Source organism: Festucalex cinctus, chromosome 19 (genome assembly GCF_051991245.1).
Source record: "Festucalex cinctus isolate MCC-2025b chromosome 19, RoL_Fcin_1.0, whole genome shotgun sequence".
Lineage (NCBI taxonomy): Eukaryota > Metazoa > Chordata > Actinopteri > Syngnathiformes > Syngnathidae > Festucalex > Festucalex cinctus.
The window spans coordinates 3,871,320-3,888,826 of NC_135429.1; the positions used below are offsets into that span (position 1 = coordinate 3,871,320).

General features: G+C 42.3%; 1 protein-coding gene across 1 annotated transcript in view; it reads left to right on the forward strand.

Annotated features, from left to right (window-relative positions):
• The window catches only part of nfatc1 (nuclear factor of activated T cells 1), a 31,973-nt gene that overhangs the window by 6,426 nt on the left and 8,040 nt on the right, over positions 1–17,507 (forward strand). Inside the window, exons 4-9 of the mRNA XM_077506802.1 lie at positions 324–483; positions 5,712–5,917; positions 7,381–7,553; positions 8,827–8,967; positions 14,908–14,963; positions 16,445–16,577. Of these exons, the coding sequence (XP_077362928.1) occupies positions 324–483; positions 5,712–5,917; positions 7,381–7,553; positions 8,827–8,967; positions 14,908–14,963; positions 16,445–16,577 (869 nt within the window). The remainder of the gene's footprint in view (positions 1–323; positions 484–5,711; positions 5,918–7,380; positions 7,554–8,826; positions 8,968–14,907; positions 14,964–16,444; positions 16,578–17,507) is intronic.

The following is a 17,507-nucleotide window of genomic DNA, read 5'->3' on the forward strand; positions in this document are numbered from 1 at the left end:
TCATTAATTTTTTTGGTACAAAACAAAAAAAATTGTTTAAAATATAATAAGACAAAAAAATATTAAGACAAAAAATGTTTTTTGAATAATTATAATTATGCAAGTTCCTTATGGATGAAACAAAATTCATTAGTTATTCTAAGTGCAAATGTCTAAATTTAAACAACTCAAAAATTAGTATTATTATATATATATATTTTTTTTACAATTATGCTGATTTTGTAATTATGGAGTGAAATAATTGTAATAGAAATTTGAATAATTGCACAGCCCTGGCTTGTTGAATCCTTTGAAGGTAACGACGAATTTCTCGTCTTTTTCAGCCCCTCCCTGCCGGCCCTCGACTGGCAATTGCCGTCCAGCTCGGGACCTTACAGCCTACAGATCGAAGTGCAGCCCAAGTCCCACCATCGGGCCCACTACGAAACCGAAGGCAGCAGGGGGGCAGTGAAGGCCTTGGGTGGAGGACACCCCATCGTCCAGGTTTGAAACCAGAATCATGTTTTACACTTTTTTTTTTTTTTGTATTATTTATTTCTTTAATCATTCGTCAAAATCCGTTACTCTGACAGAAAAATGTAACCCGGTTGCTGCGGCAACGCGTCCCACACACATAGCTCGTCCAGCAAACTGGCCAACCTCGCCCCTTCTCACCTCCGCTCTGTTCCCCCGCCCGCTTCGTCGCCGGTGTGTCAAAATCCAGTGGCAAGCTATTTAAAGATGTCACATTTCTGAATGGGATACGCTATTAGGTCGGCCAGCGGCTTCCTGTCCAGACGAGGGTGACTCACTGGTTTTTCCATTGCGTCCCACATGGCTACTGCGCGCGCACACACACACACACACATACACGCACTCTGCGAGATGTAGACTAAGCTCTGAGACCAGCAACAGCTTAGTCACATTAAGAAATGAGTGAGTAGGTATGTTTTGCTGCCTCAAACTGCTGACCTCAGACTGGCCGTAAACGCAGCCAAAGAGGCGAGCTGGTGTACAGTCCCATAATGCATTGCAGCGATCCTCAGATAACTCAGTGCAAGCTGGCTAATGTGTGAAAGTCTTTTGTGACTTAGCAAGGATTGTATGACTTGACGTTTGACTTACTTGAGCCAAGTAATAAAGGAGGAAGGCTAAACTGAGATTGGAGCTCACAACCTCAGAATTGTGAAGCAGAAGTGCGCTAATGTTGATATTTTGTAATATCCTCACTACCAGGAAAAAAAAATATTGTCCAATCATGTTTATTTTGATATTCCCCAATCTTTGTGAAGTAACTGGAATACTGCAAAATACATTTTTGAAAAAAAAGTGTCTATTTTTAAGCTATGATGTGTCCACTACAGAGGACATTTTTTAAAACTTAAATGCTAGGCTCAAATACAGTTAAAAAAATTGAAACAATACTTTAATGTGTTCTTAAGAGTCTTATAGAAAACATGCTAACAACATTTAAAGCCTGAATTTGTTCAATAAAAAGAGTTAAACACTTACTTTTCCTCTTCCCTAAAAAGTGCTTGCACCGAGGATGCCATTTTCTTTTATGATGCAATCAAAGGTGGCTAAGCCCCGCCCCTACACATTTGGTATCATTGGAAATCTCTGAATGTCCTCTATAAAGCACAAAAGTTAATTCAATAATATGCACTGCGTGGGAGATATTCATGTTTAAAAAGGTCCACTAGAGAGGACACATTTGAATTGTTGGTAGTCGGGAGGATATTTCGTAAACATCAGAGACAAGAAAGAAAGGTCTACAAATCTAATGCAAGTTTTCGGAAACAAAGAAAATTTGGATCATCGACTAACTTGATCTTCAGGGTTTTGTAAACGAAGAAAGCCTTCTGTTAATGTTTTCGTAAACATCAAATCTGACGTACGTTTTCATAAACATCAGAGATGACGTAGTTTTTGAACCCTTCATTGAACTTGTACATCTTTCTAAAAACATTTTGTTCGCCTCATTTAACCACAATAACAGTCATACTGCTAAATTCAAACATTGCAAATTCATAGTTGCCGTTTCAATGATAATCTTTCAGTTTTTGGAATAGCGTAGGTGCTAACGATTTAAGGACACAGGAGGCAGTGAAAAAGGGTATGTGTGTGTTCTTGCTTTAAAAAAAAAAGGGAGAAAAAAAAACCTAAACGCCGCCCTCCTCCCTGTTCCCCTCCTTTTCCGCCGCCACACAGACGTGTCTTTGTTTAGGAAAGTTCCCGTGTGCGATGGCTGACATCATCGCGGCGAAACCACACACGTTTCTGGCCGGCGGCTCGGGCCGTGTCGGAGGGAGCCTCAAACAAGGCGCCCCCCCTTCTCATTACACAGTAGACAAGCCACTTCTGAACCCCCGTCCCCCCCCCTATCTGCGTTAGTTTATTCTGGAACATTCTGCTGTGGTTCCCTTTTCCAGAATCCTAAGCGGGCAGCGTCGGCTGTTTTTTTGTTCTTTTCTGATGCCATCGGCCGCCGCTTGCCCGCCGGGCGGCCGCAACCGCGTACCCCGCCCACCCTTACACCAGCAAAACCCGACAACGGCGCTCGCCACACATGAAAATTTAACACAATTCTGCACAGTGGAAAGGAAACGGGACATATTCAAGCAGATCCATCCAAGCTACCTTCGGTTTTCGGAAGCATCAAAGACAATTTGGAGTCTTCAACAAGTCTTTGACAAATCTAATGTGTCATTTTTGTAAATGTAGAAAGATCGGCCTTCAACAAATATCACATTTTTCTGTTACTCGTTAGTCCAATAGCATCAATCTTATTTTAAAATTTTCGGAAAACAACAAAAAAGCATTGTTTGCAATTACGTTGGTATTTTTTCCGTAGTAGAAAATACATTAAAAACGCAGTTAGGTTAACAAAATCTTCGATTAATAGGTCTCTGATTTCGATTTGTGTAGTCTTAGCTGACATGGAAAACTGTTCGGCCTTCAAAAAAAATTTCACAATATTTTTGTAATGTAAACCCAAGACAATTTAGAGTGTTGAACAATTCTAATATTCACATTTTTATAAACACCAAAGATCATTTTGAACCTAACATGAAGTTTTCATAAACACCAACGATAATGTAGTGTCTTGGAATTGAACTATCATAATTAACGTTCACGAAACCACAATATTTTTGTATAATTCCAAGACAATTTCAAGTGTTAACAAAATTGAATGTAGATGTTTCATAAACATCAAAGACAATTTGGAATGTTTAACAAACCAGCTTAAAAAAATTATAAAAACTCAACACTGTAATTGGAAGATTTCATCAATTCTCATGTTGGAGTCATTAAAATGAATTTCCTTTGGGAATATTGGCCTCCGTCCACTTGATTCCATTCAGATATCAACAAACATGTGACGTGAAAAGCGTGAACCGCTTGGATTGTTTTGATCTGCTCGGAATGATTGCCTCCCCCTCTCCCTCCTTGTCCGGCCGGCCTCCCTCCTCGTCGGTGCCTTGAGCTGCCGGAGTTCTTGGCATTCCTCTGGTGGGCGATAATACGGGCCTGTCGGGAGGGGCCCCAAACTTCTAACCGACCTTTAATTGCCTCGGCCGAGTGTTGTCAGCTGGATCGTACGATTGTACGCGCGTGTATGTGTGTGTGTGTACTTGGCGTTTTGGGCTCATGGCAACAGGAAATCATTCACCAGAATGTCAACCTCCACCAAGGCTCGAGTTTTAATTCTCGCATAGTTGGAAATGTAATTTTTTTTCTGTGTATACATATATTGTACATAAAAGAAACCGAGGCAGAGGTAGCTGAATGTTTGATGTTCCACTCCAGTCCTGAAGGTGGCAGTAATGAACATAAATGTAATTGAAGTATGTTTTTTATTTACTTATATATTTGTTTTTATTTAAATAAATTTTTATTATTTCCATTTGTATTTCAAACATTGACAAATTAAATTATATTTCTCTTCATTTTTTTTAATTAAAAATATATCCCCCAACTTAGAATTAAGATGATTAAAATATATCTATTTATTTAAATTAAAATAAAAGTTGTTAATAAATGCAAATAAATAAAAAATGCACTGGTACATTTATTACATTTTTGCAGTATCTTGAAATATAAAAACAAAAATATTCATTGGTATGGATAGTGTTGCTGCTCTTTGTAATGGTTATCATATTAATACAAATAATGTACAAATGCAACATAACTGAATGTAGAGATGTGCTTCACGGGCCCGAGACTTCACTTGACACCGCGCTTATATAAACAGCATTGCTAGGCAGCGGCCCGTTTCCTTACACAAACACACACGCACACACACACAGGGATTTGAGCGGGATCCTCCTGCTAATCACATGTTGCTAAGTGAAAAGTCGATTCCAGCCTTTCCGCGTGGCAGCTGGCTTGTAATTACACTCTGCTGACCAGCATGCATTTTTTCCCCCCAATTTTTAAAAGAAATGTTTTTCAAAGCCGCTTCCGGGCTTGATGGGATGATGCGCCGCATAACGCCCTTTGGTGATTCCTTCGTATTGGCCTGAAATTGGACTTGAATGGCAGGCTTCCACTAATCACATGATTGTATATTGAAAAAAAATATGTATTTAATTGTTATCTTTCTCATTTTTAAAAAACATAATAATTGCACATTTCTGTTGTCAAAAGTACTGAGATATGACTTTAAAAAAAAAAGAATGGAAAAAATACAATTATATGTTTAAAAATCTATGTACTTTTGTTGCTAAATATTTTTCAAGTGAAAACAAAAACAAGAGAATACAATTTTAATTTCAATTGTAATAATGTAGTAGGTAGCTTGAATAAAATTTTAAAAAACAAATTGTAGCTGGACCGCAAACTGACTAAAAGGGGGGGAAAAAAAAGAGGAAAAAAATAAGTAAACAAAAGTGACAAAACCTGAATTTTTGATTTGATATTGTTATAGCTAGGGGCATTAAAAAAATTGATTCAGCAATATTACAACGCGCAATTCTCGTATCGATATGTGGCCGAATCGATATTTAAACGTCAATTTTCGATGGAAATTTTCAACACAACGTCTTACTTAGGGCACTTTAAGCATGGAAGAATGTTATATTAATGGAACATTAGCCTTAAGATTTTATTTCAATGCTGTGCAAACATGAAACAGATTGAAACCTGTGTTAAATACAGTGGCTCACAGTTATAAGCCTGATGTGAATAAATACATTTTCATACAAATTTTACAGTGTACTTTTTTTTTTTTTTTTTTTTTTTTTTTTTTTTTTTTTTGTTCCTGAAGGGAATCAAGTGGACTGATGCCGATTTTCCCCCAAAAAACATGAAAAATGCAATTGAATATCTTCGCTTAATTTCATGGCTAGCGACGTTGTTGTTTTGGGCTCCGTGCCTGTAAGCGTGTGTGTCTTAGGTGGTCCAGGCGAGGGGGAGTAGGGGGTGTTGGTGGGGGGGTGGCCTGTCAAGTCTGACCCGCGTAGGTCTGGAAGTGCTTTGGACGTGTGGTAGCAACAACACCAGCGCATACGTCTTCATCCTCCTGTGGTGATTTTCAGCGATAAAGATCAGAGTAGCATCAACATTCGGGTAACCCCCACCCCCACCCCCGGAGTGGACACCCCCTCAATTAGTAGCACCCCGTCATCCTAGCAACAGTCTTGTCTGAGTACAATGAGCTCACAGGTCATTGGAGATATTGATCTCTCTCTCTCTCTCTTTCTTTCTTTTTATTTTTTTTTCTTGCGTAGCTGCACGGCTACGTGTCCAAGGAGCCGCTGACGCTGCAGCTGTTCATCGGCACGGCGGACGAGCGTCTGCTGCGGCCGCACGCCTTCTACCAGGTGCACCGCATCACCGGCAAGACCGTGTCCACGCCCAGCCACGAGGCCGTCTGCAACAACAACACCAAAGTGCTGGAGATCCCGCTCCTGCCCGACAACAACATGCGAGCCATGTCAGTACCGCGACACTCGTGCGAAATGCTCTGGCATGCTATACAGTCCTAATAATCCATACTCCACTCCACTACTCTATTATATAGTATGACATCATATATCATGCCATGCCATACCCGCAGTTTCATTTCATACGATATACAATGCTAGCTAATATTTGGCTATAATTTACCATACTATTGTGCCAGACAAGTCTAGTTGCAAGACTACAGTAGAGCTATACCCACACTATAATTGCATACCACAATATAAAATACTAAACTATATGATATCATGCAGTATAATATACCATACTGCACACTATACAATACTATGCTATACTTGTGCTATACCACTCTAGTCACAATACTATGCAATACTAAATACACTCACTATATACGATATTTTACTATTGTATACAATATTCCACACTATCTAATAGGGATGTATTGATATCCAAACATCACAATACAATATCACGATATGAAGGTCACGTTTTGTACATAACGGTGCATATAAACAACAATATTGAGGCACTTACTTGCTAATGCAAGCACACGTTGAGTTCCTCCACATATTGACTCAGTTCACAAGCATATTTATTACGCTCTTTATCTGAACATTAGCGTGGATTTTAAATACAGAAGGGCCAAAACATGCCTTGTGAGAATGAAAGTGCACTAAAAAACTAGCCACCAGAGGGTGCGACAACTGCACAAATGGAAATCAACCGGACTTTTTAACATATGTGCTGCTTCTACTATCGTGACAAGACAACAACGATATATTGTGGCAGTATTAATATCATGATATTGCCGTTATCGTTACATCCCTACTATCGAGAGTACCATACTACTGTGCCATACCACTCTATTTACAATGCTGTTTTAATGCTATAGCTATAATGTGACATACAAAATCATACCTAACATACCTACTATACTACTCAACAATGATTTAACGTACTGTTCTATACTCTTCTATGACCCCACTTGAGCCTGTCTATAATAATGTATATTTACATATATATCTTTCAGTCTTTTCTGCCATAAAAGCCTCAAAGGAGCAAAACGTTGCACAAGGCAGCCTGCAACGTTCATGCGTTGAATTTACGCGTGTTGCTCCACACGCACGCTTACGCACACGCATAGCAGACATGTGGTGTTGTCATTTTATGGCCTCTCTCGCGGCTCACGTTACAAACGCTCAGCTTGCGTCTGGACGGCGCTGGCAGCGTCAGCACTCTGTGTGCCCTGAACGCAATCGGATGACGGATTTCACCTTCGACTCCAGCGTCACGTCGCAATTCACAAGACATTTGTGATCTATTTGAAGCAACATGCCAGGCTCGAAACCCTGCCTTACAACCTGAACATGGTGTTGAAAACCCGAAAGCCCCAAATATGTGACTGCATCTTTAGAATACAAAATGATTTTTCATGCAGTAAGGAGCATTTGTGGCATGTGATTCTTGTGGCGGCAGGATCGACTGCGCGGGCATCCTGAAGCTGCGCAATTCGGACATCGAGCTGCGCAAGGGCGAGACGGACATCGGACGCAAGAACACGCGCGTGCGGATGGTCTTCAGAGTCCACATCGGACAGGCCGGCGGCAGGACCGTCTCCCTGCAGGCCGCCTCCAACCCCATCGAGTGCTGTGAGTGCCGCTCAGCCGCCGTACTCGCCCGCTAGATGGCAGAAGGAGAAATTAACCTGTTGCCATTCAAACTTTGATTTGAACTCAGGTTGAGTTCACTCTGATTAAGTCTATGTGGGAGTAAACTTGAGACGAGATATTTATTATTACAGTTTTTCCCAATATTTTTTTGTTTACACTGTTTTCTTTTATGCCATAATGGTGCCTTAAGATAATTTATTTAAAATAATTAGAAACCCAGTCTTAAAACCCTAACGCTAACTTCAAACCTTTAATCACTCCGTCTTTAGAACCCTAACCCAAAATCCCACCCTAATTTGAAACCTTAACCCCCAACTGACTTGCTTGAAACCCTACTGCATAACTCCAGCCTTTGTTTGAATATGAAGCCTTGCTTCAAACCCTTACTAGAAACCCTACTTCTGATTTGAACCTCTAACCCAGTCTGGAAAATCAAACACGTGCTTGAGAACCTTGTTGGATAAGCTAACCTAGGATCTAAACCTTACTTTGAAACCCTGACCCTGTATTGAGATATTCATGTTCAAGACTAACCTTTGCTTAAAACCCTACTATCCAACCCTAACACAGGTTTGAAGCCCTAATTTGACACCTGAAATCCTAACCACTGATTTCAAACCCTAACCCTGGCTTGATACTACTCAAACAGAAGGAAATTGCATCTTTCCGACAAGAATTTCAGTCAGCAAGTTTTGGTATGAGAGAAAAAAGAAAAAAAGGAGAGAGCACGCGGGCAGGGGAGTGTGAAGGTAAAAAAAAAAAAAAAAAAGAGGAGTTGAAGTCACGCTGAGGGAAAATATTCTTGGAGTAAATATTTAGGAGCAAACATCCATCATTTGACAGAACACACAAACGCAAGCTGACGTCTGCTGCCGAGCCCTCGTCTGGATGCTCGGGGCCCGGCGGGGAACGGGTGCGCGTCTGCCTCGCATTCAATCAGTAGTGCGCACGAGAGCTGATCAGGCTGCTAAACACTCACGCAAACTACTGAAATTCTCTCACACACAACTGAAATGCTCTCACGCTCAACCGAAACACTTTCACACAAGAACAACTGAAACACTGCTGAAATGGTCTCATACACATGACTGTAATATTATGTGTGAGAGTTTCAGTAGTGTATGAGAGGAAAAACCCTCAGTTGAATTATCAATTATGAGTCTGTGACTTTATCTTGAACTCAGGCTCTTGACTGCCTCTCATATTAACCTCAAACTATCTCACATTAACCTCCTGCTCTCTCACAATCCAGCCCAGAGGTCAGCCCAAGAACTGCCCCTGGTAGACAAGCAGAACTTGGAGTCCAGCGCTGCCACCGGAGGCCAAACCATGAAACTGGATGGGCACAACTTCCAGGCCGACTCCAAGGTGGTGTTTGTGGAGAAGGCTCAAGGTGAGCATGTGCGTGTGTGAGAGCAAGTGTGTGTGTGTGTGTCTCCCCTGGAGAAACCCCAGGACTATTCCTCAGCCCCCTCCCATCAGAATCCCTTCCATCCTTGCCAGAGTGCCACATGTGGTGCACATTAATGTGCTGTATTTTTAACCCAGCACATTTACATTTGCACAACTTTCCATTGCCTTCTTCAGCAGGGTGTGTGCGCGTGCACATGCATGCGTGCGTGCGCGCGTTTTTGACTGGGAGCTATTTGGGTTTGGAGGGAAAAGAGGAGGTGGAGGAGGCGGTTGGTTTACAAACAGCAATTTTCTTGATTGGCCTCGGCGGGGTAAAAACGTGACGTTTGCGAGCGCACGTGTGCTTCCGAAAACAAGGGAAGCCTTTTCATTGTTCCACCGGGGGCACGGAGACGAAGAGGCGAAGAGGGAGGGAGGGAGGGAGGGAAGGAAGGAAGGAAGGAAAAAAGGAAGGTAACGGTCATCCCCGCACTTGTGGCTCATGGCTTCTTAGTGTCAAAAATGCGCTAACAGGATGCATTTCAGTGACAAAGACAAATTAACAAAGGCAACAAATGTAAATACACACCAACAGGTCATTTCATTTGAAACCCTAACCGAGGCTTGAAACCCGAATTTGAAATCCTGACTCTGACTTGAAATGCTAGCCATGGAAAACCTTTGAAACTCTCAACTTTTTTTTTTTTTTAAATTTCCTAATTTGGAACCCTATCCGTAAGGATGAAATCCTAACCTGACTTTAACCATTTACCTGGGCTTGCAAGTTTCAACCCTACTTGGTTTCTCAAACATTGAATTGCAACCCTAACCCTTCCATGAAACCCTGATTTATTAATACCTTGACTCAGGCTAGAAACCCTCATTTGAAACTCGAAGCCAGGCTTGCCAGAATCGCTAAAATTGGAACTTGTAATTTGAAAGCCTAAATCTGAGTTGAAACCATGATTTAAAACCCTAACTTTGGCTTAAAACCCTACTTTGTAAACAAAATCTTAAAACCCTACAAAATCAATCAAAACTGAATCTTATCATCTTCGTAAGATGAAGCTGCCTGTGTTTTGGACCCTGGGCAGACGCGGCTGGCTTTGGCTCGGACACGCGCTGTCCTTGACGAGGGTTTCCCCGAGTTTGGCGCCCGCGACGCATTCCCGGGCAATCCTGCCATGGAAAACACCCTCCTCCTGCCTTACGCGCCTCCACCTTTCCATCCTTCCACGCGGCCGTCCAAGTCGTGTCCTCACAACGTGACAAAGCCGCTTTCTTATTATATCATCATTCTTCTGCACTTCCAAGGAGGATTTTCCTTGCTGGACGTTCCCACAAAGCACGTGCACGCGTGCGTGTCAGAGTTTCCCTCGCACTAAACACACACGTAGGCAGGATGGGGTGCCCCCGCCGCGGCCGCTCGCCCGCCTAGACGGGCTGCCAACACACAAAAACCATCAATTGTTTAGTTTTCTGCTTGAGAGGCCAACAATCTCCACTGTGTTTCCACTCAGATGACAAACAACGCTCCAAATGTGTGTGTGTGTGCATGCCGATGACTCACACAAGAGGAAAGCCCTGCTTTCCCCTTTAAAGGACCTCGTGGATGTTTCCAGCAGAGTTGAAAAGCGGCTACTTCATTAAGTACACAAGCTGATAACATTCAACGCAACTTGCTGCTGATCTATACAACAAAGTTTGAAAATGTTAAAACAGATTTGGTTTGCATTAGATAAAATTGTCCTTTTTTATTAATGCATGCTATTTATTGTTTCATTGTATAGTTATATTTTTTGAACAAAAAAGAACGTGCCGTCCAGTGCACAGAACTTCTTCTTTTTTTCCCCTCCAACTAAAATAATACATATTTTTTTTCATTCTACATAATTATAGGATTTATATTTTTAGAAATGTAAATAATTATTTATTATATTTTTCTTTTATGGCCACAAAAATCAATAAGCAACTTATATGTATTATTTGTTTTTGTTTTTATTTTTGTAAAACTATTTGATTAAATCTATTTTTTCATATTATCTAAATTGTTTGATCAAAAATAAGCAACCATGAACAGCACCATATTTTAAACAATTTTTGAAGTCAATATGTTTTAGAATAATTTAATTGCATATACTTTTTATATAGCTATTTTGTTTATTTATTGGATGCTAATAACATTCATTTTCACTTTCTATTAGTAAAAAATATATTTTGTATTTTTTGTTTCATCTCAAAAACAATAAGGCCACAGCCATTTTAAACATTTTTCCTCTTTTTATTATTACTATTATTATTATGATAAACAAACCAAAATCCCTAACATGATGTCTTATGCAAATACATGTATAGCTCTACAAAATTTTAAAAAATCAAATTCTGCTATTATAAAAACAACAGTTTATTTTATTTTATTTTTTTAATTATTACTTTCACGGCATGTCTTGTTTGGAAACATAAAACGATTTAATTATTCTAAACTGTAACTCTAAATATGGACTACTGAAAGTGAATAACAAAAAAGTCCATTGTTAATTCAATACCTCTCTGCAAATGGTGATTCTCAATACTCAAGCTAAAGCTAACTAAGACTGTTAATGCGTCACTGTTAATAATCCAGTTATACTTCCACCTGCTGCTCATCCACAACACAAATAACGCAGATAGCATCAAGTGGCCCAGATTTTCTCGACGGGTCTCAGACATCGGCCTGTAATCTATGAAACAGCCTCCTGTCTCTTTTCCCCTTTCCGATGCCGAAACCTGATAAGCGACCCCATTTGGGAAATTGCTGCTTTTCATCCACATCAGGATTTGTTGGGCGGTGTCGGGTTCTCCTGGAGGCGTCCGAGGATTTATTAGGGCGCTAAACAAGCAATTCAATGGAGTAAAGGTGAACAACAGGAGACAAAGAGCAGATTATGGGATTATGATACCATCTGTAAATAAAACTTCTTCTGTATTTCTTTGGAGGCTCAAAAAAGTCCTCCTGGCTCTCTATTATTCTTGGCCACCACATCATCACACCAATCCAGATGGCCCGTCAAAGATGACCGAAAAGCATCGGGCCGCGAGTGAAAGCCGCGGCTCTGTTAGCGGGCGTTAGCGTTTTGTGTCGAGCGCGGTGGGTCGTTCCGCTTTTTGGCGACGTCTTTCAGTTCTGGTGCGTTCACTGAACCGCCGCTTGGAATCCATGTTTTGCTGAACCGTGTTGTGTTGGCTTGGAAACGCTTCAGGCTCAAGAGGTAGCACCACAGGCAGGGTCCAAGGGAGGATAATGTACCCTTAGTGTTAAATTAGGGTAGAGGGAAGATTAGCAGGGGATTAGGGTTTTATGGTTTAGGGTTATAGTTGGGGTAAGGTTAGTGTTTGGGGATTAGGGGTTTGGGTTAGGTTTGGGCCAAGGTTAAGGGTTACGCATCCACCGTCTCCTGAGAGATCTTGTGCAGTTTTTGCGCGGCGTCAAGAAGGAAGAAGCAGAGACAAGGGTTCCCTTTGAGCTCATGTGTTTGTGTTTACTGTACCTTACCACCCTTCTGCTGCTACTTGACGTTAGGCACCAAAAGTGCCTCCACCCTGACCCAATTAGTCAGCACAAGGGCCCGTTTCAGTCCCTTTATGAAGCTACAGTGACACTTAACTTTACTGTACACTATTGTGCATCTGAGCTTTCGGGCTCATGTCAGAAGTGCACTGGGTTTATTTGGGAGGAGGGAAGAAGTGTTGAACTTGGGATAATATTGGATGCCGTCCAGCACGGTGGGCCGGAGAGCTAAGAACCATATTGTGCTCTGAAGGAAAGGGGAGGGGGGGGGCTTGTGGGTGGGGGTCTGGATCAGCACAGACCCAGCAGATGTTGCCCTCTTGCTCCGGAACATTCTGCGGTTATCAAATCCAGTCTGCGGTTATCAAATACGTCCTTTAATTCTTACTACTGCCGCAGACGTGAACCATGACGTACCGGACCATGTCCTCAGCAACGGAAATGATGAGAAACAGTTGTGCCGTCAGAAAGCAACAAGATTGAACTTTGAATCCAGGACAAAGGAAGTACACATTGACTTGAAGGCTCTTTGATGTCTTTGGGTTTTAAAACCGCAACGGGGGTGAGGTCCAAATGAAATACACAAAGAAGTTTGCATACTTTCCTCCTGTCACATTTGGTACCTGCTCATCATCAATCCGACTGTAATGGAGACAAATATATACACAACCTCCCTTCCAATGGCGCCATCTTTCATTACCACCTCCAAGGAGGGTTTCATCAAAGTTTTCACGATTAAATAAACACTCAATTTCCACAAATCGGTGCAAGGGTAGAACGTGGGTCAAAATTCAGACATATGCAGGAGGTGGGTGCCTCGTTTAGTGCCGCTCCAAACTAGGATTGTTAACTCTTGGCATAGGACTGCACTCTGCGGAGGGCCTCTCGTTTTATAAGTTCTTGGAACCTTCAAACACACAACAACACTTGCCATAATTAGTGGCCTACACCAGCACAAGCAGAGGTTTTAGAGGCTACATCCTAGTGGGGTACTGCTGGTCGGTGAGTGCTTCGCTCAAGGGTACAAATGGGGATCAGTCCAGCAACCAGGCCTGGTTTTTGTTGGCATTTTGTCCATTGCGGCTTTGGAATCATCTATATTCCGGTTCCTGTTATGTGTGTCCATTATTGTTGACACTGTTTGAAGCTATTGGTTGTTTTAAACAACTAGGTGAGGGTTAAAGTTGGAGAGATTAGGATCCAGGACTTCCCCAGCTGGGAGACTAGGGTTTATTTGGGATTAGGGATCCAGCAGTTAACCCGTTTCACGAGCCGTTCAACAACACCGGTTATTTCCGCTCACAACAGCTCTTCTGTTTCCACACAGTGGAAATTTAGCGGCGCGTAACAACACAGTGCGCACCTTTGAACGCGCGGGGAGAGTAGTGTTCCCGACGGCTGGGTTCCGAGGCAGCCTGGACCAGGTTGAATGTACGTGGGGGAAAGGGAAACCGAACTGAGGCGGCGGGGGAGACCCAAGTTGCCGCCGCCGAAAACCAACAGCACACCACTCGATGTGTTTGTGATTGACAGCAGATTGATCCATTGTGATCAGTCCTCTGAGAAACTGGAAGGGCAGACGGAACAAAGTGTCTGAAGAACACAAGATGAGATGATAAGGCATTCCGACATTGAAATTGTTTGGCGTCTTGGGGGGGGAGGTCCTCGTCCAAGGAAGGAGATGCTTGGCGAGTGAGGTCATGGGCAGCTGGAAGTCCGCTCTGCGGTTGGAAACTTACCGGCAACGTGCTCGGCTTTTCCGACATACACAAGGGCATTGTAGAAGCTGTCAGTGGCAGACCCCGGCACCTCTGACTCCCCCGTATGTCTATATATCAAACACCGGGAGCCCTTTGTAATATTCTGACCCCGAATCCACAAAATACCATTGCACAAATGCAAGGGCATTACAGTACCTGAATATCGCTTGTAACCTCAATTTTGGACCGACGCACAAGTTGAGAAATTGTAGGTCAAACTAGCACTGTATATACAATACAAAGATGTGATCTGTTTCTAATATTCTGACCCTAAATCACCAAAATATTCGAAAGCTCCTCAAATGTGACGCAGAGCAGATTGTAGCCAGACCATGTCAGAGGCGACTTTCCAGACGCGGCGGGCTAATGAGCTCGCCAGCTGCCGTCGGGATTCCACGCGCGTCGACTCGTCAAGGCCCCGCACGAGATGTCGCTCATCTCCTTGGAATGACTCAGGGCTTTTTTTTTTTTGGCATCAAATTTCTCACTCTCTCCGAGGGGACGTGAGCTCACAATGGTCAGACGGTGTGACGTCGCCTGCTGCTTTCTCCATCAGTGATGTAACAGATTATGATTGCAGCACTCCTTCCACCTCTTTTTCTCATATGTATTTCCTTTCTCTTCTCCTTTGCAGATGGGCATCACATATGGGAGACCGAGGCCAAAGTGGACAGAGATGCCTCCAAGCATGTAAGTTGAACCAGTGTGGACAGTTTGGTTACAATCGTCAAAAACGCGTCTTACAGAGACGACTCCATTTAGTAGATGAGTGATTTTATTGCGGAGCCAGTCCAACCCGGCCTGGGGTCAGTCTTGACCTCAGACAGGTCATAAGCCACTTGATTAGGTACACATGTACCCAATAAGCGATATCCAAGCCCCCAAAACATCACATCCATCAGTACAGACTCCATTTAGAAAATCAGTCATTTAATTTTGCCCGCCTCCTGCTCCAGACCCTTTTGTGCCGCTTGGTTCCAACCGAGTTTGGTGGCAGTTCTAACCTCATACAGTTCATCGGCCACTTCATTAGGTTCACATTGATCTTAGTGTGATCTATCAGCTGAGTGGTTTAAGATGTCACGCTCACCAGCATTGGACTCCATTTAGAAAATTGTTAATTTTACTCTGCCGTCTCTTGCTCCTGATCCATATGTGCTGTTTGGGTCCAACCTGACCTAACTAACCCAAACCCAGCCACCTAGTTGTAACCTCACAGATAATGCTCAATGAATCAACCTGACAGAGTTATTATATTATCTTATCTTTCTCCAATTGGATCTCATTAGATTAGTGCAACTGTACCTAATTGTGTGCACACAAGTGACCAGATGAGCTCATATTTTATACGTCGGCGCCGTAAAAACATAAAAACTTCCATAGTTCCCACCATGGTGCCAGACTTTGTTGGTCTCCTATTTTCCACCTTTTTCCTGGTGAACTTCCTGCTTATCGGAGACGCCGGTCCGTCGCGCTGGGAGTGTGGGAGAGCCGGGGGGGGGGGGGAGGGTGTTTTTGTGTGAAGCGCTGCACCTGCTCCCGGCTTTCTGTGCACACGCATGCACATTATAGAAAGTGCTGGAACACTTGGCCCGCGGCGCACAATACCTCACCGCCTCCGTCGCCCGTACGCTGCATTTGTTGTGATTTACTTCTTACTCTTGCTATTAAAATGACATCCATCACATCTGGATGAGTCATAATTGTGCACAAAGCCCAATTTGTCAGCATCAATCCTTCCTCCCCGCTTTCACGCTCACGTTGAAGGTCACAAAATTTCAAGGTGTGGTTACGGCACGTGTGCATGAAAAGCTGCGTGGTGTCGGAAAATGAGAACATTTGTCATGAATGCGTCCACTGTGTCGCAATCGCCACAGATGGCCAAGCATTTCATGGCTTTTTAATCACGTTTATTGTTTTGATAAAATCACAGGCCAGCCTCAGTTGGCTTCACTGATCTGTAAAACTGGTATCAGGAGTTATTTCTTTCGAACTTTTCTAGAGTACTTTATTGAGGGAATTCACCTGAAAAGGCTGCTTCAAACCAAAATGGCAGACTTGTCGTCCAATTCCAGCCGTGGGTCCTTGAGACTTTTTCATTTCACACCGAATTGATGTCAATCCGCGAAACTGACGTCTAACTTTCCGTGTGCGTGATCTTTTTCTTTCAGAATATGCTCCTGGTGGAAATCCCGCCTTACCGCAACCTGCGTCTCTCTACGCCAGCGCAGGTCAACTTTTACGTGTGCAACGGCAAGCGGAAACGGAGTCAGTACCAGCGCTTCACTTACGTGCCTTCCACAGGTAAATGCCAGTCAGCTTGGGTTCAATAATCTGACTGCGTAGGATGAGCAGAGGTGGCAAATCCAGGTCCAGAAAGTCACAACTCTGCCACTGACAGGTGCTGAGCGGTTGAGTAGAAGAATTTGTGGCTAAAGCCAAACGGTGGAAGGTTTTTTTTTACTTTCTGGACCAGGATTTGTCACCTCTGAGTAGGAGTTCTTTTTTTAATATGAGGCGTCCATTACCTGGTAGCAAAGAACCACATCTAGTCCAGGCCAGTCTTTGGCATTACAGTGTTCCCTTGTTTATTGCGGGGTCATCTTTCACGACCTTGCTGTTTCGCGGATTTTTTTTACATAATTTTTTTTTATTTTTTTGTAATAAATGTGCTTTTTGGTTTGTTTAATTTTTTGGGGGCTTTGTGCGGCCGTATCTCTCCAACTTTACGTCCAACCGAGGACATATACGGGCATCTGCGGGTTCCAACGGTGTCTGTCCCGTCGCTCCATGACATTGCATACCGGAGATAAAAAAATAAATAAATAAAATAAACTAAAATAAAAATCATACCAAAACAAAAAAACTAATAATAAATGAAAAAAATATATATACTGTGCTGTATACTGTAATAAGTAAATAAAAAAATAAAAAAACATAGTTTTAATGGAAAAAAATGACTGTAATTGAAAAAAAAAAAAAATTATAAATGAAAAAGCATTCATAATAAAAAAAAAAAAACAATAATAACTTAATAATAAAAAAAAACATATATAATAAATGAAAAACTACCGGTATATACGGTGTTATATACTGGGGGGGGGAGAAAAAAAAACTTTTAATTAGAGATCGACCGATAATCGGTCGGGCCGATAATCGGGGCCGATATTTGACATATTGGTACATATCGGTATCGGTCTGTTTTATTAATCTGACGGCCGATATGAGCGATCC